At 41.1% G+C, this 27,888-nt stretch overlaps 1 protein-coding gene across 1 annotated transcript in view; it reads right to left on the bottom strand.

The window, feature by feature from the left end:
* Window positions 1–3,147: 3,147 nt before the first annotated feature.
* Mcm7 (minichromosome maintenance 7) overlaps window positions 3,148–27,888 on the bottom strand; it is a 224,013-nt gene continuing 199,272 nt past the window's right edge. The window contains exons 13-14 of the mRNA XM_067108054.1: window positions 19,253–19,373; window positions 3,148–3,588 (exon numbers count right to left, since the gene is read on the bottom strand). Of these exons, the coding sequence (XP_066964155.1) occupies window positions 3,508–3,588; window positions 19,253–19,373 (202 nt within the window). The 3' untranslated portion in view covers window positions 3,148–3,507. The remainder of the gene's footprint in view (window positions 3,589–19,252; window positions 19,374–27,888) is intronic.

The following is a 27,888-nucleotide window of genomic DNA, read 5'->3' as shown; positions in this document are numbered from 1 at the left end:
AGAGATGTTCAGCCGAGTTACAGCAGCAGACGTAAAGGAAAAAGTTTTTTTAAAAATTCACCATAAATCGAAATATTGTGCTAGAGACTTCCAGTTTGTTGCAAAATGAAGGTACATGATTGAATATTACCAGAATGTAAGAGGTTTAGCTTATAATTGCGTTTTTTGACCATTTCGATCGAGTTAAAGTTGACCGAAGCTTGAAATTTTGGCAGTTATCGTGATTTATATGAAAATATTTCAAAACTGATAAAAGCTACAACCATGAGTTATTTTCTGTTGTATTCTACATGAAATTGCGCACATTTCCATATATAAAACTTTATGTAACGACTAATATAAAACAGTGCAAACATTACGACAACGTGATTTAAAGAATTTCTGGCGCGGACGTAAGGAAAAAGTTTTTTTCAAAAATTCACCATAAATCGAAATATTGTGCTAGAGACTTCCAATTGGTTGCAAAATGAAGGTAAATGATTGAATATTACTAGAATGTAAGAGTTTTAGCTTACAATTGCATTTTTTTACCATTTCGGTCGAGTCAAAGTTGACAGAAGGTTGAAATTTTGGCAGTTATCATGATTTATATGTAAATATTTCAAAACTGATAAAAGCTACAACCATGAGTTATTTTCTGTTGTATTGTACATGAAATTGCGCACATTTTCATATATAAAACTTTATGTAACGGCTAATATAGAACAGTGCAAAAATTACGACAACATGACGAAAGAATTTCTGAAATTTTCGGCAGTTACGGCGCTGGCATAAGAAAAAGTTTTTTTCAAAATTCACCATAAATCAAAATATTGTGCTAGAGACTTCCAATTTGTTGCAAAATGAAGGTACATGATTGAATATTACTAGAATGTAAGAGTTTTAGCTTACAATTGCGTTTTTCGACCATTTCGGTTGAGTCAAAGTTGACCGAAGGTTGAAATTTTTTGTAGTCGACGTTTGCTACGTCCACTCTGCATTCAACAGACAATTTTAGTCAACGTTTGCTACGTCCAACAGGCGTTTAAGGGTTAACACCAAAATATTTATACTTGTCAAGGAAAATTTCAGTAGAATTCCTTAGAAGATGCATTAACTGATGAGTTTTGATATTTATGAATTCTGAATAAAAAACAGAGAGAAATGCATTGCTTCTAACCTCTCCATCTGCCTGGCACAGGATTTTCCTCAGACACTGATAGGGGAACTATAGATGCAATAGGCGTCACTGACAAAGGGGGCCTTGGGAAAGAGGGAATCACAGGAGGAATAGGGGAAGGGGTCAACATAGTTTCTCTGGAAGAATATTGCCCTTCATATACCTCCTATTCTCATATAAGGCCCACTGAGGCTCCTGCCACCCCTCACACTCAGTGTGTGTCCTTCCTCAAACATTTCTTCCCTTCTATCCAGGTCATAAATTTACTAATCTGCCTACCCTCGTTGGCACAGCTGAAATTGGGCTTACTGCGGTTCTTATCCCCACCAGAAAAATGCCTAAGCTCAGGCTTTATGCTCTCTTCCATCATTGCCATACACACCAAGAACAGAGAGGGAGGTCATACACATGTGGGTACCATGCAGCACCTCAAGAAAAACAAAGGGTGCTTAACATGTGCTTAAGAAAAATACCAAGGAACAGAGGGCACACAAGGCTCTTGCCCTTCGGAAGAAAACACACTGGCCAACACTCAAAGTGAACAAAAGTGATGGCGAAGCGATTCACGCTTCTCACAACAGGTATGCACACATCCCTTCTCTTTGAGAGAGAGAGAGAGAGAGAGAGAGAGAGAGAGAGAGAGAGAGAGAGAGAGAGAGAGAGAGAGAGAGACTGTTCTACTGGAGGAGAGAATGACTTGGGGGCAATGACCCTGACACAGAAATAACGTAAAGGGCACGCACACAGACACCATACAATGAAAACGGGAAATAACTCAGTGAATGTACTGAACTGAGATGCAGCTGCAAGCACAATGGAAGAGTAAGGCTGGCCCAGGTGACTGTAGGCCTACTTAATAGCATTTTTTTTTATTTTCAGATGATTCAACGGCAGACATGCCAAGCGTGATAACTCCATCTATGAAAGTGTAGGTTTGTATTCATGTAGGAACAAAAATCTATTAAGCACACAACCCTTTGGGCCAGTCTAATATAAGAGTTAATAATGTTCACTTGGTGCTCTAATTAACTATTCAGTAATAACATTTTTAAATAGTCAGGTAGAAGGTACCCTTTACTGAGGCTATACCTCAGAGTATTTCATTACAAATAAAGAATATACAGTCCTATACTTTGATGTCCAGTATTAAATACTTACCCAGCATTTTGGACATTTGACATTATGTTGCTAACAGCTCTCAACCTTGAGAAATGTTTCCATATTGTAGTTCCTAAGTGTGGCTTGCAAAAACACTTGCCTTTTTCACTCTCCAACTGCACTGCTTTCTACATATCAATTCCTATTCTTTTCATTTAACAGTACAAGTCCTCTGATCTCTCCTTTGTCCAACTGCCATTTTGCATTTAAAAACAAATTCCTCATGCAAACTTTATTCTGACAATTCCGTGCCATTTTCCAAATCAGCTGAAATGAGTGGAATGACATGGAAATGGCAAAGGTATATATTATATAAAAATTAAGAGAGTACACTGAATGGCATCACAGATCTAATAACCTTACAGTATCAGCAGGCTAAACCAGCTCTTCCTCAATAACCACCCACTTATAGTTTTACTTACCTCAATCTTGATTTTATGGGAACATTATCTGAACATATAAAAGCGACATAAAATGCTGTAAAAGACCTTGAACCACTAGCTGGGCCTACATCCTGGTTTTCAAATACTGATTTACAAAAAATTGCTTACATTAGTGTTGCTGTGCACCTCCAGCTTTGCTAATTTCTTCTGCACTTAGAAATTCTCTTTTATAATTTACTTTGCTTTCCTAAATCTTGTGGATGACAACATACATTGGTATATGGTATTTAAACACAAGAACTGCTTTTTTCATGATACTGTAAACTTGTTTTGGTTATATAACACCTAAAAATTTTGAATTCAGCAAAAGCCACTATAGTGTGTTATGGTGGCAACTACACAAATATATTATAACATAAGAAAAATTCAGGACCAACTAACAAAATATTTGGGGGATTCTAAGCTCCATTTTTTATTAATTCAAATAACCATAATGGCATATGTATACAGTTTAATGATGCAATAGTACAATTTATGAGTTTCAGTTCTGACCCAAGTGAATTATGGAATACTTGTAAAGATTCCAATTGTCATGCCCTGCCTTTATCAAAAGTAAAATATAGTTAGAAATTATTCTTTATTAAAACAAGAAAATATACATTTGTCAACCTGTAACACTATTACATAATGGAAAACTTCATGCTAATATATATACCACAGGTCCTTAATAAATCCTATCTAATCACTGCAGCCACCAATACTGAATGAACTGATCTTCAAAGAAAATTCACTGAGAACAACACTGCATTAAGTAAAACATAATTTAGTGCGTGCTTGGTTCACTTGCCAAACGTTCAGTTCTTCGTACTCTTCCAAGCATTCATTAACCTGAAACAAAAATTACCTTATTCATTACTTGTTCAAGAAAGAAAACTAGAGAAAAAATACTCTGGCATCTCAATTTCAAGAACTTTTACTAATTGAATTTCATTACTTATAAGATAGGTCCAAGCCTGGAAAATCAAAAATCATATTTCTTACAGAATAGTCTGGTAAGTGGACTAGACATTACGGATGCTGAAATGAATGCAGCAAATGCTTGCCTGTTTAACCATACAAGGCAGCTTTTGTTTCCAGGGTACTGACCAATTATGCCCCATTCTGCACCTTTCTCCCAAAGTGTATTTGTCTCCCTTGTAGAGTGCCTGCACTTCACATCAAAATATGATCTTTATGTCTAGCATAATTTTCTGCATGTCAGCCTGGACAAGCTAGTCTAAAGCCCCATACACACTATGCATCATGTATCAGCCATGTGATGCAGTAGTGGTTTTGAATAAAATTACTAGCGGCCAAACTGTACTGCAACACTGCCCACTTGTTCTCGCGCAGTAGATGTGGTGAAAATAAATGCCTGCAAATTGGCAGATGAGGTTCTCCACAAGACGAATAGCATCAGATTCTCAGTTCTCTTAAATGGCTAGAAAATAACATTCCTACTACTGTGCACAGTGTGAAAGTCATAAAACAGCCTTGGTATAGGGTTTGTAAACCCACAACGTGTACTTCTATGCATCTTCCTGGTCTAAATGTATATTAAAGTGGTGCAGAAGATAAGGAATGTATGATAGCTGATGGGTTTAAGAAGGGAAGCTGCCTGGTTTGGCACTGAGTGAGATAGAGGTGAATAAAGGCATTTTGTGTGGGAATGGTAAGGATAAAGGGTCAGTGTGTTGAGGATAGCTGAAAGTGTACAGTTGGGAAGTTGTATTGATTGTGGAATCAATGAAACTCTGGGCAGGGATTAAGAGTACATATGTCTTAGTATGAAGATTGTGTGGGGTAAGATTGAGCCTGGCAAAAGGGAAAGTTCTGTTAGAGAACGTGTGTGGGTCAGGACTGAAAGAGAATTAGAGTACAAGAGTTTCTTGAAGAGTTTGAATCTGTGCATTGCAAGTGTTTAGAGCATGCAAGTGCACCAATAGGTCAATGAAAAAGAGATGGCATATTGGGAAGGCAGAGCTCTTGGGGTACATGAGATAAGAGCCTGTAGAAATATGTTTGGAAAGGGAATTCATTAGAAAATGATTTTCAAGGAAAAATATTTACAAAATATATTTTTGAGAGAAAATGAGCTTCTTATATTTTTTTTCTAAGATAAAGTCAGTCGGCAGTGAGTGACTTTAGGTTTAGGAAGAGGGAATAAGAGTGGTGAAAAGAGGAAATGTGAAACTTAGCGGAAAAAGAAATTGCAAGACAGACTGGAAGACTGTGCAGGAATACAGGAGGATAGATCAGGTCTTCAGCTGGAAGGTGAGAGAAAGAAAGAGAAGTCTCGTAAGGAAAATTAGAAGAAAGGGAGTAAGGATTTCAGCAGGAAAGATAACTTCCGAAAGAAAGTAAATGCAGATAAGGTTAATGAGCAAATGGATCTCAGAATAAAAATGCAATTCAATAAAATGTAGTGTTGGTCCTTGTCCATTCAAGGGGTTTGGCGGGTGGTGGTCATTGAGCCATCGGCGCTGGAGCTGAGCAGACGCCCTACCACTCTGACTGATGATGCATCACTGAGCAGACTTTTGAAATCGCTCCGGCTCATCAACACGTTGGTGATGCGGCTTCATGTTGAAAAAGGGGTTTACATCCGTTCAACACTGTGCGCATCATGATGCATAGTGTGTACGGGGCTTTATGAAGGCGTGATATTGCTAAACTATTCTTTGTGTGTGTTTTTGTTGTGCTATTTTTCTCTTTTGTATGAATGAATTTGCAATTTTTGTTCAATAATGAATATCCTGCTCACTGACATAAAGATTCTTTTATTTGTAGGCCTAATAAAGAGGGTTAATTTTCAAATGTGTCTGGCCAAATTCACTGACAAATCCATACCATTTGGTTTCTTTCATTTAAGAATGAATTTTTCACTTAGGAGTATGGGAGTTCTAGTTAAAAATGAATAACATGTACTGTCATTACAGATATTTCAGTGAATAATTACTAAAATATTACTTTATTGTGTACAACAATACATGTTAAAGAAGATATCAGAATATGAAGTGTTACAATAGTACAATGACAAAAATTAGGAAATCAAATTTTTTAATTTTATCATTTTTAAATAGCATGCTCTATCTACCACCAATGATTCCTAACTAACTTTGACTTAAGCTCAATATTATCCATATCAATGTTAAGTAGGAAAGTTTAAGCATTAAAATAGTTTACTGTGTAAAAAAATATATTAATGGCATATAGTTTTTACAATAAAAAGAAAAAAACAAGATATTAAACTTTTGAGTAGTAATGGCATTTCTGGACAGCATCACTCACTGCCTGTCACCCCTACATTTGCTACTGCCACACCAACATTTTGATTGCAGATTTTTATGCCTTTCTTATTAAGGACTGCTGTGAAATGAGGTAGCTATAGCATTAGGGGTGGGTGGAATATAATATGTATGATATGTTGAGAAAGTTACAACTGTTGAAAGAAGAATGTCAGCTAAAATGTTGTAAGCTTTCTTGATCTAGCCACTTTTCTTTTTAATTTACCATAATTCCTGTTCTGTCTATATCTTTCCTTGCAAGCCATTAATACAGTAACAAATTCAGCAATACATGCAAGCTTAATAGGTAATAATAATAAGTACCACATACACTGCATGTGAGAGTATACATACTGTTTTCTGCTGATTTTATCATTTTGTACTTGCTTTCTGATATTCCAACATTGAAAATCTAATATAATTTCATTCAAAATTTGCATATGAAGGTTAGTTAGTTATAAATGATTTGTTTAACCAGACCTCTGAACTCTTTTAGGGTTCTTCTCGGGCTGGGAAAAGAATGGGGGAAAGAGTACATAAAAAAATTAAGTAGTTAACTAAATAAATAAATAATAAAAAAAAGGGGAGGAGAATTAGAAAAAAACAATCGAGGAAAAAAACAAAATCTGATATTATATTTTACTTATCAATTTAATTTTGTTTAGGAAGAGAATGAATTATTAATTGAAAAGTTATTGCCTTCTTAGAATATCCTTTATTGATTTATTTTGTAAATAAGTCTTTCTTTCATGATGCCATCTGGGACAGTCAATCAAGATGTGTTTGATTGTTACTGGGATCTGGAGTTGACATCAGATGACCATGTGTGAGTCTGTCCTATTCTGAGTCTTGTTAAAATAACCTCATTGATTCTTTGCTTTTGGGTAGAAGAATGCCATTTTTAAACTTCGTTCTTAATTTGTTTTAGTTTGTTTTGTGGGGGTATATTTGTCCAATCATTTTGCCAATCCCTATAAATTAAGGGTTTAACTGATGCTAGCCAGTCTGATATGGGTGCTTTCATAGTAGTTGGGGGATTGTACAAGCCAATTTTGCAGCTTTATCTGCTTTCTCATTACCCTCAATGCCTACATGGGCTGGGATCCAACAAATTTGAATTTGAAGGCCGTTTGTAATTAACTGATGTATTTCCGTTGTATATTTTGGACAAGGTGATTATTTGATTTAAATGATCCTATTGCAGTCGCTCAATATGAGTGCTGAAGGAATTCCTTTTTTTGTTATAATCTTGACAGCCAATTGTATGGCTGTTAATTCTGCTGTAAATACTGATGATATTAGAGGAAGGCCCATTTGGATAGTTTTATCACTTGAATAGGCTGATGAGCCCACTCCAGCTTCATTTTTGGATCCATCTGTGTAGATTATGAAGGGATTACCCTTCCGTCTTATGTGTTCCGTGGCATGTTGATGGTACATTTCTGTGTTGGACATATATTTCTTTGAAAGATATGATAAATATGTGCATAGTTTTGCCCTTTTTAGTGTCCATGGTGTGACCGGATTTATTTCTTGGGTAAATTTGGGTATCATGTTATGTAAATTCAATAGATGATTAGTTTTTTTAGTAAATGAGTTTTGATTTGGGTTATTATTTGTATTTTGATTGAGAAATTTATTTGATGCAGGAGATGTGCCTGCTTGAAGGGATAAACCTCTTCTTAAAGTAATTAGATCTCTGTAATATTTTAGAGGCAGCTGGCCTGCCTCTGCTAGGATAGAGACAGTTGGAGATGAGCGGAAGGCTCCTGTACATATTACTCCTCGTGAAAAAGCATCTAGAGATTTTAAAGTTGTTTCTGAGGCAGTTGAATAAATTGACAGCTATAATTTATAACTGATAGTACTGTTGCATTGTATAACATTAACATTGTGTCTGGAGTCCTGCACCCCATTTGGTGTGTGAGATTTTCTTTAATAAAGTAAGGGCTTTAGATCCTTTGGCTTTGATATATTTGACATGATCTTTCCAATTTAAATGTTGGTCAAAAATTATACCCAAATATTTAACACTATTGCACATGTTTATCTCTTCATTATAAAGATATAACTTAATGGTTTGAAGGACTTAATGAGGATATTTTAAAGCAATACTGTAATCTGATATGGCACACAAAAAATAAATTTTCAAAATTTGTATTTTTTCTAGGATACAGACAGCTTTCATAAATGGGTCTCTCATGCAAGGTTTGCTTTGGCTGTCATGGACTAACTAGAAAAATTAAAATCCTATAAAGTAGGCCTGTGAATCACACAAACCGAGTCAGCTCATCCAATGTGAGAGTTAGCCTGATCACTCCAATTACCCAATCCCTATGATGGGAGATTGGAAAAGCAAGGGGTGGAAGAGGGGGTGGGGTAAATTCCTTTATGAAAGCTATGGTTCATATCCTAGGGAAAATACAAATTTCTAAAATTTGTTATTTGTTCCTACAGGAATACAAACCTACACTTTCATAAGCGGAGCCTCACCCTTAGGAGGGAGGACATTTTTTTCCTTAATATCTCAGGAGAGCATGCCCCAGTGGTGGCCTGGTTGCTCCCGGGAGGTACCTTAAAGTTTCAGGTAGCTACTCATAATAAGCCTATCATATCATATTCCCTAAAAAGAACGGGAGTCTATCCAGTATTCACCGTTTCCCCATGGTGCTCTTCTGGTGACCCCAAGCACTTCCTGGGTGGGGGCCACCTTGAAGGGCTCTCCATTCGATGCTTTGGGTTGGTAGGACAGAAATGGGATAGAAGTTGGGACATGGGGACTTACACTGGCCTGAAGGGCAACCTGTACTCCTGGTCAAGGACTGACACCATCCACTCCTCTGCTCTGCACCACTGCCACAACATCCACTTGTCTGTGAGGCACCCGCCCCAACAGTGGCAGCTCAAGAGGGGTTGTCTTCATCTCACCTGGAACCTTGCCTCTTGCCAGGGCAGCTTCTCCTATGGGCCAGCAGGGGGCTTTAAATGACTGTGAAGCAATGTCCCCTCCTCTGCTTGGTCCCCACTCTGCCTCTCTTGACGGAATCTAGACTGGGGAGAGAAATGCCTACCACTGGAGTGTAGTTACCTGCTGAGGGGTGCTGCCCTACTTGCAATTCCCCTGGACTAGAGAAGTGGTTGAGAGGAGGCTGCCTGCGAGAAGCAAGTGTTCTGCAACTCTCACCCTCATCTCAACTGCTTCCTGGACTTGTTGCTGTGGAAAGTAGTAAGGGAAATCTTCCAATGGGCTGCTCCTCTGGGATAGCCAACTCTCCTGCGAGATGCTCTTATGGACAACAGAGAGGAATGGCTCTCTTTAGCATTGTATTTATACACAAGTGTCCTACCTGACATAAAACGTATGAGAGGACCTTCCCCCAGGATGCCAGGTAATTCCTGACAACAAACACCCACTCTAGGATGATGGACTCTTTTCAGGGCCCCCTGACACCTGTCAAACCCGGAAATGGTCCTGAAGGTCCTGGCCAACTCAGTTCCACATTGTTGGCCTCAGTGCTGTTCAGCCTGATGCCCTGCTGTTTGAAATGTTCGAGGGGACTGTTATTCCCCACCCTACAGATGGTTGGATCTGCTCCTGAGGAAACTTGGAGGACTTCTCCGGCTTGTAATATTTCACCTGGCAGGGCAGCAAACTTGAATCCTATCTCCTCCTCCATGCCTCCAACTGTGCCAGTTCATCCTGTTTGTCGTCTTCTGTTGCATCCTGCAGTGCCTCTGACCTCTCTTCCCTGCTGCTTCAGGAGGAATCCTCCCCGCTCAGTCTTTGCTGCACTGTCCTCTCCATCACTGGGTAGAAACTAGATGGCACATACGGGAGTCCTCTGTACAAGAGTCTGTGGAACGATGTTCTGAGTTGCTGTGTCTGGAGTGGGACGAGAAAAAACTACGCCACTCCAGGAGCACCTGTCCTGTCTCTCTGATACATCCAGACCTCCTGTATCACAACTGGGACCTGGAATGGTAACACCTCCGGGGACTGTAAGAACATCCTAATGACCCACTATGCTGCTCTCTCTGATTCTGGTAGGGGAATGGCTTCTGGATTCATTCGGGCTCTCCCTTATGACCTGCTCTGCCCCTGCTCTAGTCATATACACTGCTCCTACTCCTCCTGGAGGAGGACTTATCCCTCTTGCATTTCCCTCAAGCAGGACAGAAGACGTAAGAGATAAAGAGAGATGCTAAGGAGGCGCACTATATCTAATTTATGTTTACCCTCCTCTACAGTAACCATATGAACACACAGGAGCCTCAAAACACACATGGGTCTAGTACAAAGCACTCGACACACTAAAGAGGTCAACTACATGGCTTGCACACCAAGAACAAAAAGAGCACACTATGAAAATTTCAGCCCACAAATTTAAATAAATCCAGCAATTACTTGGTTACAGGAGGGGCACAAGCAAAACAGGGTAAATGCTAGCAGTAAAAAATACAGGAATGTAATGCATGTGTCTAACAAAGAAAAAATCTCAGCATAAAACAGAGAATATGCAGTGACAATAGAAGGCTGGGTGCCAAGGGAGGAAGATTCACCTAGAAAAAAAGATTGTTTTGGAACATGGGTGGCTGGGGGATGAGTTTCCCAGCTGGTAGGGGGGTGGGAATGCAGTGTGGGACGTGTGGAGAGGGGTTTGTCTTCATTTGAGCTTTTTTTTTTGTTTCTTGTTATTTTACATTTATGCTTCCCCCACATTTTATTAAAAGATATTGCAGTACTGTACTATAACCTGTAATGAAATATTCAAGCACAACTCACATAGAGAGAAACAACTGATGCCCCATAAGTTAAAGCCTTCAAGATACACATCTTCCCTTTTTTAAACTTTTATCTTATGCTATTCTCATTTTTTATTCTTACTGTATTTTCTTTTTATTTTTATGTTGTGTCTTATTTTTCACTGCATACAAAATGAAACAAAAGAATAAATAAATAAAATTTACAATCCAAAGGATACAGAGAAAGACATCTGACATCCCCTAGAGTGTGCATGTACAGTATAGTTATGCACACTCCCCTTTTTATCTTCATTTTACACTACTCTCACTTTTATATTTACTGTACTTACTCAATTTTTATTTTAATGTGTTTTGTAATTTTTTTACTTCATAAAATAAGAAAAAACAATAGAATTTACAACCCAAAAGAGACAGAGAAGTACATTTGATATCCCCTAGTGTGCATATAGAGTTTGGTTGAGGGATGGGAGACAAGTTATAGGTAGCTCAACATGTTGCCAACACCTATGATAAAATTAATGATGAATTTTGCATTAGTGCATATTTTTAATTAATATTTTAATATGAAAGTGAATATTATATTTGAGAGGAATATGAACACTGATAAAATATACTCTTGTGTTATGGGTGTGGGAAAATAATATAATAAAGCTAAACACCGATGTCAGCACTGATGAAATGCCACACGTAGATGTAAACACACACACTCAAGTAAAGCTTCTGTGATATTATGAAATGAAATGAAATGAAAAATCAATGATTAATTACTTTTTAGTAGTGTTTGTAAGATGAATCTGCTTCGGACACATCATCACTGAGAAATGCTGTATGTACTGAAGATATAACAAGGTTTTTTACACAAACACATAGTTTCCATGATAAAGCAAAATGAAGACCCAGTGATCATAATAAAACAGTAGATTAATGATAACTTTTTAAATAACTTACAAATAACATACTAAAAGAGCCAAGTCTACAGAGTAATATGAATGATGCAATACTTTTTGTAATTCAATGTACGGAAACACTATGAATAAAAAGGCAAATTTATCCAATTACTAAATGAAATATAATGCAGTATGGTAATGAATCACAGGACCCTTAAAATTTTGTCACCAAAACATGATTTCATCTTATATATCGTGCATCATGAGAATTGTATTTCCGATAGCCCAGATAACATTTGGCTAACCTCTTTTCCTGCATCATTTGTAACCTATCTTCTCGTTAAAGTAAAGAGTAAAACTCACCCTTACTGACCAAGTGAATTCAATTTTCAGTAGATTATACTGACTAGGTTATGCTTGTATAGAGAATTTCATTTTCAGTATACTATACTAGGCTAGGCTTTCAAACAAGATTACCAAACTTATGACTTACCTAACAATTCATAATCATCTCTTATATTTAACCACTTAAAAAAAAAGTACGGCCATAAACAACTGGATCGAGAAACAGCTACTGTACAATTTTGAGGGATTTTAGTTTATGTTAGTTTACCTTTGTATACCTTGTTTTACATTTATATACAATAGTAAAAATAATACAACTAATAATCCATTTCTTTTAGAAGCTAATAAATAATTCTCCTGATCATTTTGGTAGTAGGCCTAAATCAGCTGATTCTGAGAACATGAACATTAGCCTGGCCTACTTAAATGCATATGGGCAGATAGTTTTTTTTTTATATGATGATGATTATATTGTGAGGGCGTCAAATCGCCTCTCCATTCTTGTGTTTCACTCCTATGTACATATCACATCATATATGTTACTTGTTATTACTTCAGATTCTTTATGTATCTCACTGTATGCATCATTGTACGGCCTTTCCGCCGATATATATATATCTGCCTTTTACATGTTCTGTAATGCATTATATATGTCTTCGTATGCCTGTTAACAAACAAAATTTCTGTATGGACGCAGCGGGGGCCTCAGGTCGCCTGCTACTTTTCCATCCGCTTTCTGCATTGTAAACACCTGTCGAGAATAATAAAGGATCAGTCTTTCACTTCTGACATTTCTTGAACCTCACACTGGTGACCCCAGAGTGACAGGTAGCGCAGTTTTGGCCCAGCCATTAACAGACTAAAAATGGCCACAGCCTACCATCAGAGATCCTTTAGCGGACTAAATACGGTGTCAAAGTTTAGGCCTCTGATAGCTCCCTCCCTGGTGGAAACTGTGCCATTAACTGTCTGTTAATGGCGCCGTATTTGGTCTGTTAATAACAGACCAAATACGGCCCACCCAAAAAGAGCACGTTTTGGCACTTTGTTTGACCACTCAAACAATCAGCACCATTAATGGACTCAATACGGTGCATTTTCCCGCGTTTTGTGTGTGAGTAGTAAAGATGTCGGAAGCTGAACTTCAATATGAACCCGTGAGCATCGTCTGTATGCCCCTCTCGCCAACAAAGCCAGACGCGGTCAAACTTCCTCCGTTTTCGCGGCAGAACATGGCATCACGGTTCGTGCACTTTCGCGTGGCATGCATCTCAGAAGATACTATCAAATCCGACGTCACCATGATGGTGCTCCCAGAAGAGGTGTTCAACAGAATCTCCCCCTGGCTTGATGTGCAGCCGGACAAGGTCTCCTACGCGGCCTTGACCTATTATCCCAGCCCCTCGGAGAAGCATCACCCAGGGAAGCCTGGGACAAACTACGGGGGTTGGTAACACTGCCAGGCCACAACGAAAACGGGAGGAAGAGGAGGGTAGACTTAACGAGAGTGATCTTCCTTTGGCGCCTCACGCAGGAAGTTAGGAGCCAGATAAAAGACGCAGACGCCCTCGACATGGACGCCAGAGTCGATGTCACCCAGAAAATACACAAGGCCACCAAGGCCTTGAAACATGCCGTTCCATAGAAAATTCGGCACCAAAGCCAGGAACTGCAGACCTCCCTGTTCCGTTACAAAATGACCGCAGACCTCCCTGTTCCTTTACAAAACGACAAAAGCGGCCACAAGTAACAGCTGTGGCCGCGAAATCCAACTCCCCCCCCGACCAGCAGGCTTCTTCAACAGAGACGAAATTTCGAAACAGTGCCTGCTGGTAGATACGGGAGCAATACAGTCGGTCTTCCCGCCATCTGGGGAAGATTTAGAAAAGATACCGGACTCAACACCCGCCCTCATAGCAGCAAACGGAACTCCCATCCGCACCCATGGCACGACGACCCAGACTATCTCAATTCTGGGCCGCAGATACCACTGGCCCTTCCTCATCACGGCGGTCAAGTTCCCCCTGCTGGGCGCAGAGTTCCTAGGGCAACACGGGCTTCTGGTCGACATCGCAAGACAACGCCTCCTCGACACAGGAACCTGCCACTCCCGTCAGCTCTCCACCAGACCTGGAATGCCTGCTATCTGCTCCACAGCCCCCAACGGCTACACCTCCCTCCTAAAGGAGTTCCTGGATGTATTCAAACCAGAGCTACGCCAGTCACCAGGGGCTTCAGCAAAGCACAAGCATCTTTCATCATATCACCATGACGGGCCCACCGACCCATGCCAAGTTCCGACGAATGTCCCCCCAAAAGTTACAAGACGCCAAACAGGCCTTTGCAGAGATGGAACGGATGGGTGTCTGTAAAAAAGCATCAAGCCTGTGGGCGTCTCCCCTCCACATGGTAAAGAAGTACGATGGTTCATGGAGGCCCTGTGGGGACTATCGGCACTTGAATTTACTGACAACACCAGACCACTACCCCCTCCCTAACATGCAAGACGTGACGGGTGCCCTCCACGGCATGAAGATGTTATCCAAAATGGACCTGCTGAAGTCATACTTCCAAGTCCCTGTGCATCCCGACGACATCCCAAAGACCGCCATCACCACGCCCTTCGGGACTTATACATTTTCCTATTCCACCTTCAGTCTCAGGAACGTAGGTGCCACATTCCAGCGCCTGATGGACACCATCTTGGGGGATCTGGCTTTCTGCATCTGCTACGTCAATGACATTCTCATCTTCTCCAGGTCCCCAGAGGAACACCTTTGCCACGTCCGCGCCGTCCTGAAATGTCTGCAGGACAGCGGACTAGTCGTCAGGTTCGACAAACTCATTTTCAGGACAGAAAAAGTAGACTCGCTCGGGCACGAGATTTCCCCAGCAGGAGTGCGCCCCACGGCCTCTAAAGTAAAAGCTATAGAGAATTTCCCGAAACCACAAACCATCAAGGCCCTTCAGGAGTTTCTTGGGATGATAAACTACTACCAACGCTTCATCCCAGACGTTGCCTGCACTATGTACCCCCGACATCAATCCTGAAGGGCAAGCCAAAAACACTGACCTGAGAGGCTCCGCAGCAGCAGGCATTCATAGAAACAAAGACAGCCCTTGCCAATGCCACTACCTTGACTCACTACAACCCCGCAACCGCCCTCAGACTGACAACGGATGCCAGCAACAATGCCTGCGGCGCAGTACTTGAGCAATTGGTGAATGGCACCCCCCCCCAACCCTTGGCCTTCTTCAGCCACAAGTTTTCACCAGCAGAGACCCGCTACAGCGCCTTCGACAGGGAGCTGCTGGCTATCTACCAGGCCGTGAGACACTTCAAGTACCTGCTGGAGGGGACCGAATTCACGATCCTAACAGATCACAAACCCTTGGTGCATGCATTTGCAAAGCCGGGAGACGTGTGGTCTGCAAAGCAACAGCGACACCTGACCGCCATCTCCTAATTTGGGTGCACCATCAACTAAGTCCCTGGTAGGAAGAACCCAGTAGCCGACGCCCTGTCGAGAGTAGAAATCAATTCCCTTCACCTCGGCATCGACTACGAAGACCTGGCCAAAGAACAAGCACCAGACCCAGAGACGGCAGACTACAGAATGGCAGTGTCGGCTCTTAAGTGGGTAGACGTGCCCTTAGGAAACTCTAACACAACTCTCCTCTGCGAGATGAGCACAGGCCGCCCCTGCCCCCTAGTACCCGCCTTGAGGAGGAAGCAGGCATTTGACATAATCCACGGCCTTTCCCATCTATCAGGGTGCACAACAGCGCACCTCATGACTGACAAGTTCGTCTGGCATGGCATCAACAAGGACGTCCAACAGTGGGCAAGGAGCTGCATCCCATGCCAGGTGAGCAAAACATCCTGACACACAGAATCCGGGGTCGGCGACTTCCCCCAGCCTCTTTGGCGCTTCGGCCACATCCACATCGACTTTGTCGGGCCTCTTTCGCAGTCGGAAGGAGCCGGATACCTCCTGAGGATCACAGACCGCTCCACCCGCTGGCCCAAGGCAACCCCCATGGGGGAGGCATCAACAGCGTCATACGCAGAGGCCCTCCTCTCCAGTTGGATCAGCCATTTTGGAGTGCCAGACAGCATCACTACAGACAGGGGTCCAGCCTTCCTGTCAGAGCTCTGGGTCTCCTTGGCAAGGGTGATGGGTACAAAACTACACAGCACAAAAGCCTACAACCCCGCAGCGAATGGCATGGTCGAGAGGGCGCACCGCTCTCTTAGGGCAGTTATCATGGCACGTTGCACCAACGAGAGGTGGAAGGAACAGCTCCCCTGGGTCCTGCTGGGTCTCCGCACAGCATTGAAAGCAAATGGCAATGTCTCCCCTGCTGAGAAAGTCTACGGGGAGACACTGACTGTTCCCGGAGAATTCTTCCCGCTGGGTCGTCGGCGCCAACACCCCCTTCCCGAGGTTGAGGGAACTCACACAGAAGTTCACATCCTGCCATAAGACCTTCATTGACAGAACCACCACCTACAGCCCACCCGCCTTACACTCCTGCGCCTAAGTCTTCGTCAGGGTGGACGCCCGTCGACCGCCCTTGACCAGGCCATACAGGGGACCCCAGAGAGTCATCATATCTCGACGTCCACAGGCGTAAAGACTGGGTCACCATCAACAGACTGAAGCCAGCATTCCTGTTGGACAGCGAAGTATGCAAGGAGGCAAGCAGGTGCCCAAGAGTTCCTCCTCAGTACCTCCCTGCAGACACACCTGCTCCCCCACCAAAGCAGGGTCCGGGGCGGCCCAGGGCTCACATTGAGCCAACCCCAGATGTTGGTTCCACCCCACGCCCACAGTTCTCCAGGAGTAGGGGCCTACTCCAACTACCTCAGCAATTGTGTGATTAATGTTGTTTCATCCAATAATTGCTCCTTTAATTATTGTCTCGGGGGAGGGGGGAAGTATTTGTAAGGGCGTCAAATCGCCTCTCCATTCTTGTGTTTCGCTCCTCTTATGTACATTAATCATGTCATATATGTTGTTATTATTTCAGATTCTTTATGTCTCTCATTGTATGCATCATTGTACAGCCTTTCCGCCGTTATATATATATCTGCCTTATACATGTTCTATAATGCATTATATATGTCTTCTTATGCCTGTTAACAAACACAATTTCTGTATGGACGCAGCAGGGGGCCTCAGGTCACCCACTACCTTTCCGTCTGCTTTCCGCATTATAAACACCTGTCGATAATAATAAAGGATCAGTCTTTCACTTCTGACATGTCTTGAACCTCACAATATGTATAACACAATAATAATACAGTATGAACAGATTCATTAAGTAAAATAAGTTTCATTACCACTACCTGAGCAGTAATAGCCTATTTGACGTATGCAACTGGATACCGTTAGTGTAACACCCAGCCTAGGCCAACAGTTCACACATACACTTTAGTTTTCTGTAAAAAACTATTGTGCCGGCTTTGTCTGTCCGTACGCCCTCAGATCTCAAAAATGACAGAGGCTAGAGGGCTGCAAATTGGTATGTTGATCATCCACCCATCATCAAACATACCAAATTGCAGCCCTCTAGCCTCATTAGTTTTTAATTTATTTAAGGTTAAAGTTAACCATAATCATACTTCTGGCAGCACTATAGGTACCAACACCATAGGCCCCAACTGGACCATGGCTGAGGCCACCACCAGACAGAAAACTTGATTGTACAGATGAAACTTTGGTGCATTTTTTACTTATTGTATCTTACATATAGTGCAACCCTCTAAAATCAGATATAAATTTCATTCTTAAAATAATGCATGATACACAAGTATATACTGTACAGTAATACAATATGGTAAAAAGTGATACAAAATTTGCTGTATAAAAATACATTAATGGTGACAGAACCAGAGTAGGCTGCGGGTAAACACAAGTGGGTTACCTCCCTACCTACCAAATTAGGTGTTGTTTACAACAGAAAAAGAAGGGGGTTGCTTTCTTTTTCATAGTGTATACTTTGTTACAAATATGAGAAAATAAGGTGGATAACTGCCTGTTGCATAAAGTTTTCAGTTGAGTGTGAGGGTTGCTTATATGTATATTAAGTGTTATGGTTACATGGTATTAACAAAGCAGGAGAAGTACAGGTGCAAGGTTGCTGTTTTACACTTGTACAGTTCTTAACTTGCCCTCATCTGAATTTTGCCTTTATCCAAGTAATCAAGAGACTAACATATTATTAATAACAGCATATATATGCTTTTATTAACACTTTAGTGAAAATAATCGAATTTCCATGTCTTCTCAGCTCATCTGTATATCATTGCATTTACACCATAACTTCTCTAAGCAATTATATGACTGGTTACTCTCTACTGAATTTTATATAATTTTACTCAAGTTTTGATAAGAAAATGTGATTATTGTAATGTCAATTACATAAGTAATTTTATTACCCACACTGCCCTTGTAGTTTCTAAATATACATTACAGATGATGTATGATAATCAAAGGTCAAATAACTAACATATTTTGGAAAGTTTAAGGGTTTAGTACATTTATAGAAAAATATGATTATTGTAATATCAACTACGTATGTAATTTTTATTACCCACACTGCCCTCGTAATTTCTAAATATACATTACAGATGACGTACGATAATCTAAACTCAAATAGCTAACATCTTTTGCAAAGTGTAAGGTTTAATCAATTTCCTATAATTAAACATGTAATAATACATCTTCAATTAGGCCTGCACACAAGCAAAAGCTGATGAAATGTTAATTATACCAAAATGCAGTACAAAACTGTAGCCACTTGCTCAGTGTGAAATCAGCAGACAAATGCAAAATCACACTCCCAAGCAGTGCAAACAATAATTTTTTCATATTTTTTATTATTCACACCTGTATTGCTACATTCATTACTGAATTTAACAGCTTACAAGACCCCCTTCAAAACTCAGTGGAATAATGCTACATGACAAGAGAGGGAAGATCCCATGAGACATTTTCCCATGATTACTCAACTGGTTCTGGGGTGTCACAAAGCCCATACTACTAGATCTAGGGTTTTGGTTACGTAACAAGAGGCCAAACCCTATAACGATCCATGAAGTTGAGGCCATAGAGTACTGCAGAGTTTATGTTTCAAATCACATTACCATGTCAATTATTTTAAGAAAAATAATAAAAAAAATCTGAGCTACCACTAGGATAATGATATAGTTTTCCCTCTTACCTGGTCTGGTTTGTATCCTTTGCTAGTACACCGCTCAACAACTTCGGCAAGTTTTACATCTTTACGGTCTCCTGCAAGCTCCCGAATAAGAGAAAAGATCTTGTCTGTAACAGTCTGGGCTCTGAAATAAACAAAGGAAAACATTAAAAATTTTACTTTATTTGAAGTGTCTATACTTGAAAAGATAAGGAATGAGTAGAAATGAATACCTCAATAACACTATTTTTCCTAATATACAAACCAAGAGCCTTTTATACAGGAGGACCTGTTAGCACAAGCTGCAAAATGTCAAAAGAATGCAGAAAAAAGTAATTAGCACAATATAGTAATCCTTCAATTATCCGACATACCCTGACCAGGAATCAAGAACCCAAAGATAATGATATATACATAAAAATAAAAAATGTTGATAAAACCATTCTCTGATGGTTGGCAATGTCTCTTGGCCTTAGGAAAATGTTGGCAATTACACTCATAAAGACTGAAAAAGGGGTTTTGGGGGTGGCAGAGGCCTCAAGATGTTTCTAAGGTGGGGAGATGGGCCAGATGGCTGGGCGCCACGCAAAAGGAGGGGCAGTAAGGCTGAATAGAACTCACTCAGAGAAGGGGTTGTTCTGGAAGGTGGGTGGAGCTAGGGAGCAGTTTCCCAATCTGGGAAGGGGTGGGGATACAGTGCTGGATGGGTGAAGAGGGCTAGGTAGACATCTGACATGCTAGAGCTGTTTTTTGTTGTTACGTTCATGATTTTTTCATTTATATTTTACTATTCTTATTTATATTTCTACTGTATTTTCTCATATTTTATTTTTACAACCCAAAGATGAACAGAATTCTGTGCATACGATGCATATGTAAGCATACACTCATTCACTGGTGTCATGAACTTGCAAAAGTTTATTTTTTTGTTTTTACATGTATGAGTTATCCACATTTTATTAAAGGATATGTACACTACTTTACTGTAACTTTAATGATATAAATCAAGAACAAAGAAAAAAAGCTACAGTATATAGATAGGGGGGAGAGAGCGGGAGAGAGAACAGCAACTGAGATGAAATATCGAGTGATAAAATAACAGGTTTTAACGTAGGAAAACCCTGTTTTTGGTAGTTGCTGTTGAGTCCTCAAGGAGTTACCCCCCATGGTGTGCTACCGCTCCATGGTGACTAGACTCGTACCAAAGAAATATTTTTCTAGCCTGGTCTTGTAGCCGGGTATTGAGACGTAATGAAAACACTATGACACGTGATAAGAGTATAATGTACTCAAAGATAAGAGGACATTTTCCCTTATCTTCAGCAAAGCTGAACCCAGTTTTTCCTACATCAAAAAATGCAAGAAGTGACTATTGCGCATGTGCGTCTGCCATCTTGTTTACGACCAGGGCAGGCAAGAGACCAGCTCCATTACTCTCTGCTGGTCAATGTAGGATGATCCCCAGCCCAAATCCCATGCCTTTTGTCAGGGAAGTGGGAGGGTTTTGAGGACTCAACAGCGACTACCAAAAATAGGTTTTTCCTACGTCAAAACCTGTATTTTTATAGTGTAGTCGCTGTTTCATCCTCAAGGAGCTTTACAAAAGAAACTGACAGGTGACAAAAGGCTTAAGCTCTCAAAATTTTAATCCCAAACATCCCAAAGAAAAAATATTTACGGTCTGAGGTCAAGCCACAAGTTTCAAGCCCTATTCCTTATTCTAAAAAACCTTTTGGGGTCTTGGTAACAAGAAATGAGAAACTAAACAAGAACTTGCATTTTTAGGGTGAAGTATGCTGGATGTGGTTACAATCTTTTCGTATCTTCCCCAGCAATAGTCAGCATACTCTGAAAGGTCCTGGGGACAATAATAATTGATTATCAGCAGTTTGAGTGATATATTGTCCCCGTCTAAGAGCCCAGTTCACTAATACGGGCTCCTGATGCTAATGCAATCAGGAATATTGCCTTTTGTAGCTTGTGAGTTGCGGTTGTATTGGGTCCGCTGAACTGAGGGGTAGATAGAAGTCCAAGTACCTTGTTTAGGGACCAAGTAATTGGGAGTCTTTCGTGAGCGGGTCTTTGTGCAGCAAAAGACCGCAGAAGGGAAGTAACAACTTCTATGCTGGTGTCAATCCCGAATCCATAAAGCAAGGGTTCTGTTAATGCTGCCTTGTTTGCCATGATTGTTGTAACTACAAGGCGTTTGTCTTCAAAAAGATATATCATAAAATTTAAAAGTGTTTCTATAGAAATTTCAACTGAGGTCTCAGTATGGATATAATTTAACCATATCTTCCATACGGACTGGTATTGCTGGATAGATGACATGCGTAATTTCTGCACTAGGTACCTAGCAATGTTGGGTGACTAGTTTTCACGGTAGATAATGTTTAAAAAATCCATACATGAAGGTCTCCGCTCAGAGAGGAGGATGCATAAACGATTTTCCCTCCTACTTTCTGGGATTGAACAGCGGACAACAGTGGAATTGATCTTTTCGCCTATTGTTGAAGTGATAGGAACCAATGCCTGTCTGGCCAATTTGGGGCTATTAAGTAAGCTGTTCCTTTGAAGGTTAGGAGTTTGCTCAAAACCTTCGAAATCTGGGACAATGGACGAAAAAGATATACCGTCCTCCACTTGTTCCAGTCTTGTAGGAAGGCATCCCTTGCTACTGCTTGATTGTCCAAGTTCGGAGATGCATATACTGGGAGTTTGTGATTCTCGTATGTGGTGAACAGGTCCACTTCTGGCTGTGGAAGCATGTTGGCTATTGTTTGAAAAGAGTGGTTGTCCAACATCCACTCTGTTGAGACTGTCGTTTTCCTCGATAGAGAGTCTGCTATTACGTTGAGAGACCCTGTGAGGTGAATTGCAGACAGGTGCCACTTCTTTACTTGTGCTATCTAAAGGATGGCTAGCATTACCATGTTGAGAGGAGGTGAACGTGATCCCAATCTCTTGATGCAGGACACTGCAGTCGTGTCATCTTGAACCAACAGAATATGTATCTTCTGAGGGTTTGAGTTTTTTGAGAGACAAAAAGACAGCCATCAGTTCCAGGAAATTGATATGACACTTCCTCAGAGTGGCTGACTACCTCCCTGCCACCTGATTCAACAGCGACCACGCTATCAAGAAATCTTGTGTACTGTTATGTGATAATCATGGCAAACATGATTCTATGCTAAGAAACTTGCACACACTATGTAGAGAATAACGTCAACACTGATGAAATGCCTCATTTAGATGTAAACACACTTTATTATTATTGTTCAGAAGATAAAACCTATACTGTACATATGGAACAAGCCCACAAGGGCCACTGATTTGAAATTCAAGCATCCAAAAGAATATGGTGTTCATTAACCCTTTAACGCCTAATGGACATAGCATACGTCGACTAAAATTGTCTGTCGTATGCCAAGTGGACGTAGCATACGTCGACTGAAAATGTTTTTTTAAATATTCGCGGAAAAATAATTATAGGCCTAGTTTGAGGAAGGTTTCAAATCACGCGCCTTGAGGGATGCTGGGAATTCACGGATCAAGCTGTTGTTTTGTTTATAAGCGTCACCCAGACGCGCATGCGCGAATTCCCTCCTTCTCGCACCAGATAGCATCAGCGTCGGACCTTGCAGGAGCGATATTTTGACGCAATCGTGTTCTGCAGAACTTTGGCGAGTGTTTGCGTATTCGTGCTGCAACAGAACGTTTGCAGAGATGTCACAAAGCCGTCAGGACCGTGAAAGGCGCATACTGCCTGTCGGTAGTGAGCGTGTGAGGCGAGTTTTAGACTGGGATGCTGGAGAAGGACCCAGCAGCCAAAGTGACCCAGCTTCTCAGCGCCGTGTTGTTCGCCCACGTATGACCGAATCCGACCCAGGACCACATCCCGTGCCTTTTACGACCCCTAGGAAGCATCGGGGTGTCCTGAGGGGCATCCGAAAACAATTGGGAGGCCTCCAACAAAAGGACATAGACGAATACTTGTCGGAGCTCAATCGAGAGCAGGTGGGAAGTCCTGATTTCCGTGGCAGCTGGTCATCCAGCGATGAGGACATCACACCTGATGTCAGTGATGATGAGTATTTGCCCCCAATGTCTGTACGGGATCCACAGGAGGAAAGTGAATTAGAATTTAGTGGTTTTAGTGCATATGAGGGAGAGTCTGAGTTGGAGGAGGAGGATGCCCCGATTGTGGCTGGTAGGGACGAGACCGAAAGTGATGGCGAAAGTGAAGGAGACGGCCCAGCTGGGAGTGTGGGAGTGCGAAGATGTGCCCGTGCACGTGCGCGAGCGCAAACCTGTAGAAGGTCGCAACGTTGCAGCAGCTCGGGTGAAGGCCGTTCGTCCGAAAATGATGAGGGGTGGTTGGAGGACCCCACCCCACCTAACATGCACCCATTCACAGCAGTACCTGGACTGACCGTCCCTGTGCCTCTCACTACACTGGGGTTCATTCAGCTTTTCCTGACGCGGGAATTGCTGGAATTCCTTGTTGCGGAGACGGCAGATTATGCTCGGTATTGCCGTGAGGAACTGCAGACGATGTTGTCGTATCACTGGCAGGGCTGCAACCTCACGGACATGGCGCATTTTTTGGGGCTCCACATTTTTTTTGGAATGATGCCTGCTGCCGACGTCAGGCAATATTGGAGGCGGAATTTTTTTTAAAGTACGCCTAATGTGCCCGGCATTATGCCCCGTGATAGTTTCCTGGCGTTGGACAGGTATTTCAACGCCTTCAACCGAAGGACTATACCCCGGAATAACCCCGACTGCCTCATCTTAGTCCGCCCAGTGTTGGAGTTCATTCATGAACGGTGCCAGACTCTCGTGGTTCCTTCCAAGAACCTTTCTTTGGATGAGGGTACGATGCCATACAAAGGGCGTCTAAGTATAAAAGTGTACAACCCCAAGAAGCCAAAGAAATATGGTGTAAAGTTATTTTTCATTACGGAAGCCAACACTGGATACGTCGTGGACTTCTTGGTGTATTCTGGGGTCTTCTCCACGCTGCGTGACACTGTCTTCGGTCTTGTGAATCGTTTCCGTAACCAGGGATACCACCTGTTTATGGATAATTATTATAATTCGGTATCCCTGGCCCAGGAACTGTATGAAGCAGGTGTGCACGTCAGTGGTACCCTTCGGTTGGTGCGTGGGGTTTGAATGTCCTCAAGAGATTTGCTAGCCACCCGCAACATCTGGCAAGAGGAGAGACAGAGTGGCGGCGGAAGGGAGATGTCTTTGTCATCTGTTGGAAGGGGGTCCGACTTGTGCCCATGATTACGACGAGTCATGAGCCCATCCAAGAAGAGGTCATTCAGCGGAAGAAGACACGTCGGCAGGGCCGAGTTACATATGAGGAGTTTCGTGTCCAGCGCCCTACTGTCATCGGGCACTACAACAGGCACATGGGAGGAGTTGATCTCTTTGATCAACTCATCCAGTATTATCCCTTCGCCAGGAGAACCAGGAGGTGGACACAGAAGCTCGTCAAATACCTCCTTCAGTTGGCCCTCCAGAATGCCTACATCCTTTACTGTGGGTATAATTCGGACGCTCGGAGGTTGACCCACATCCAGTTTCTTGAGGTGGCTGGGAATGCCCTCATAAACTTCAACCCAGAGGAGTGGCCTTCCAACGCCGCCCCCCTGCCCCGAGCTCCAGCTCTGCCCCGAGAGGAAAGGGCAGATGTCGCTAGGTGGGCCAACCTCAGAATTCCTGATCCTGCCAACGCCGCCCCTGCTGCTGCCGACCTTGATGATCCCGCCGCCCCTGGTGATGCTGCCGCCCTCCCTCGCATTCCAGTGTCCTGTCGGGTAGTCGACCCTGTGTCTTGGCTGCAGGCAGGAGATCACACACTGGAGCTCATAGAAGGGCGTAAACAGAAAGCGGTGCGGGTGTGCCATATGAATGGCAGAAGGAGAGACACCGATGCGTCTGTCGCACCTGCAAGGTAGCACTTTGCAGGTTCGAGGAGTGTAACCGTAAGTACCACACTGGAGTGCGTCTACCCGAGCGACACCAGAGGGCGCAGCAAGCCGCCGAAGTGCGGCCCATCAGCAGTAAGGGCGCGCGTCTCCCTCCTCCGCTCGTGCCTCGTCATGTCGGGAGGAAAAAAATGCAAGACTCTTCAATGGAGGAGGGAGAAATCAAGAACAGAACGAAGAGTCAGGATTACGAGTGAGTATTCTGCATTGAATTTATTTTTAGTTTTATATTTATTACAAGTTTTTATATATCTGTATTCATTGGTGTTTTGTATATTATTTCGTTTTATGCAAAAACAAAGTTTTTCACAACCATTCCTTTTGGTTATGTATTCGTAGCAAAGTAAAAAACAATATAATTATATATAAGTGTGTATGTATGAAAAAAAAATATATATATATATATATATATATATATATATATATATATATATATATATATATATATATATATATATATTATATATATTTACTTGGTCTTTTTGGGTAAGCAAAAAAATCTAATATTCTGGTGATATTCAATCCTTTACCTTCATTTTGCAATAAACGGAAAGTCTCTAGCACAATATTTCGATTTATGGTGAATTTCTGAAAAAAACTTTTCTTTTGCTCCTGTGCCATGGACTCCGCTGAAAATCCTGGCATTTCTTGAGTCAACTTGCCGTAATTTTTTTCGCGTTTTATATTATTTGTTACATAAAGTGTTATACATCAAAATGTGCGCAATTTCATGTAGAATACAACAAAAATAAATCATTCTTTTAGCTCTTCACAGTTTTGTAATATTTTCATTTAAATCACAATAACTGACAAAATTTTAACATTCGGTCAAATTTGACTTGACCGAAATGCTCAAAAACGCAACCGTAGGCCCAAATTCTTACATTCTAGTAACAATCTATCATTTACCTTTATTCTGCAACAAACGGAAAGTCTCTAGCACAAAATTTCTATTTTTGGTGAATTTTTGAAAAACTTTTCCTTCGCTCCATGTACATGGACACCGCTGAAAATCCTTGCATTTCTTGAGTCAACTTGCCGTAATTTTTTGGCGTTTTATATTATTCGTTACATAAAGTGTTATACATCAAAATGTGCGCAATTTCATGTAGAATACAACAAAAATAAATAATTCTTATAGCTCTTCTCAGTTTTGTAATATTTTCATTTAAATCATGATAACTGACAAAATTTTAACATTCGGTCAACTTTGACTCGACCGAAATGCTCGAAAAACGCAACCGTAGGCCAAAATTCTTACATTCTAGTAACAATCAATCATTTACCTTTATTCTGCAACAAACGGAAAGTCTCTAGCACAAAATTTCTATTTTTGGTGAATTTTTGAAAAAACTTTTTCTTTTTACACACATGGACTCCGCTGAAAATCCTGGCATTTCTTGAGTCAACTTGCCGTAATTTTTTCGCAGTTTTATATTATTCGTTACAAAGTGTTATACATCAAAATGTGTGCAATTTCATGTAGAATACAACAAAAAATAAATCATTCTTTTAGCTCTTCACAGTTTTGTAATATTTTCATTTAAATCACGATAACTGACAAAATTTTAAAATTCGGTCAACTTTGACTCGACCGAAATGCTCGAAAAACGCAACTGTAGGCCAAATTCTTACATTCTAGTAACAATCTATCATTTACCTTTATTCTGCAACAAACGGAAAGTCTCTAGCACAAAATTTCTATTTATTCCGACTCATTCAGAACAAGTAGAGCATTTCAAATCGTAAGTGTAATCGTATAGCCTAAACGGTTTGAAATGTACTAACCTAATCGTAGCCTAAGTCTTATACTACAACACGCGGGTTACTTCACTCATATGCTATTCCAAATTGCACTTAAAACACAGCATTGCATTGTGTATATTGATCTAAGACAAACGATATAAACTTACTGTTAGTTCAAATGGTGCATTCAATATTCTTAGCTTGGCATGAGCACAATCACTACTTCATAACCCTCATCCGAAGCACACCTCAAGAAATTCTCCTTACATTTAGATATGCATATCTCCTAAAGGAAATCTCCCTAAATGAATTTTAAGATGAAAAGGAGTAATTAAGTGGACTTGGAGGCACTGACAACTATGGCTACATTCCCTTTTCTTGGGTCCCTATCAGATAGAACTACACTGCACTAAGGCTGTGACGAGACTGGTCTCACGGCCGTCGGCGAGCAACACCAAATGTTCAACTAACAACAAACAAACAAGCGATGCTGCTAGTTAAGCACTATTACACATATACTTACAATTAAATACATGAAACAGACAAAACAATGCTTTTAATTACTAAATACAAACACAACAAAACATAATACCTTTCTTCTACATAATACACATTTCCACTTTATGTACATTTTGAAAGAATACATAAAACTGTACCACAACTTGCAGAAAAGTAATCTTTCTTGTTGAAGTTTCGACAGTACTGGTATAGGAGCATGCTTTAATGCAAAGACAGCAAATATCATGCTATCAGCATACTACATAAGAAAACTAAAACCAACAGAAGAGAATTACTCAGTAATAGACTTAAGATTCATTAGCCATAACAGATGCTTTAAAGCACTTCAGATACATAATATTTGGCTATAAGATAACTGTCTTCACTGATCATTCAAGCTGCAGTAGAACTGCT

This window comes from Macrobrachium rosenbergii, chromosome 8 (assembly GCF_040412425.1).
Source record: "Macrobrachium rosenbergii isolate ZJJX-2024 chromosome 8, ASM4041242v1, whole genome shotgun sequence".
Classification (NCBI taxonomy): Eukaryota; Metazoa; Arthropoda; class Malacostraca; order Decapoda; family Palaemonidae; genus Macrobrachium; species Macrobrachium rosenbergii.
Note: the sequence above shows the minus strand (reverse complement) of the source record. Positions and strands in the feature narration are given on the sequence as shown.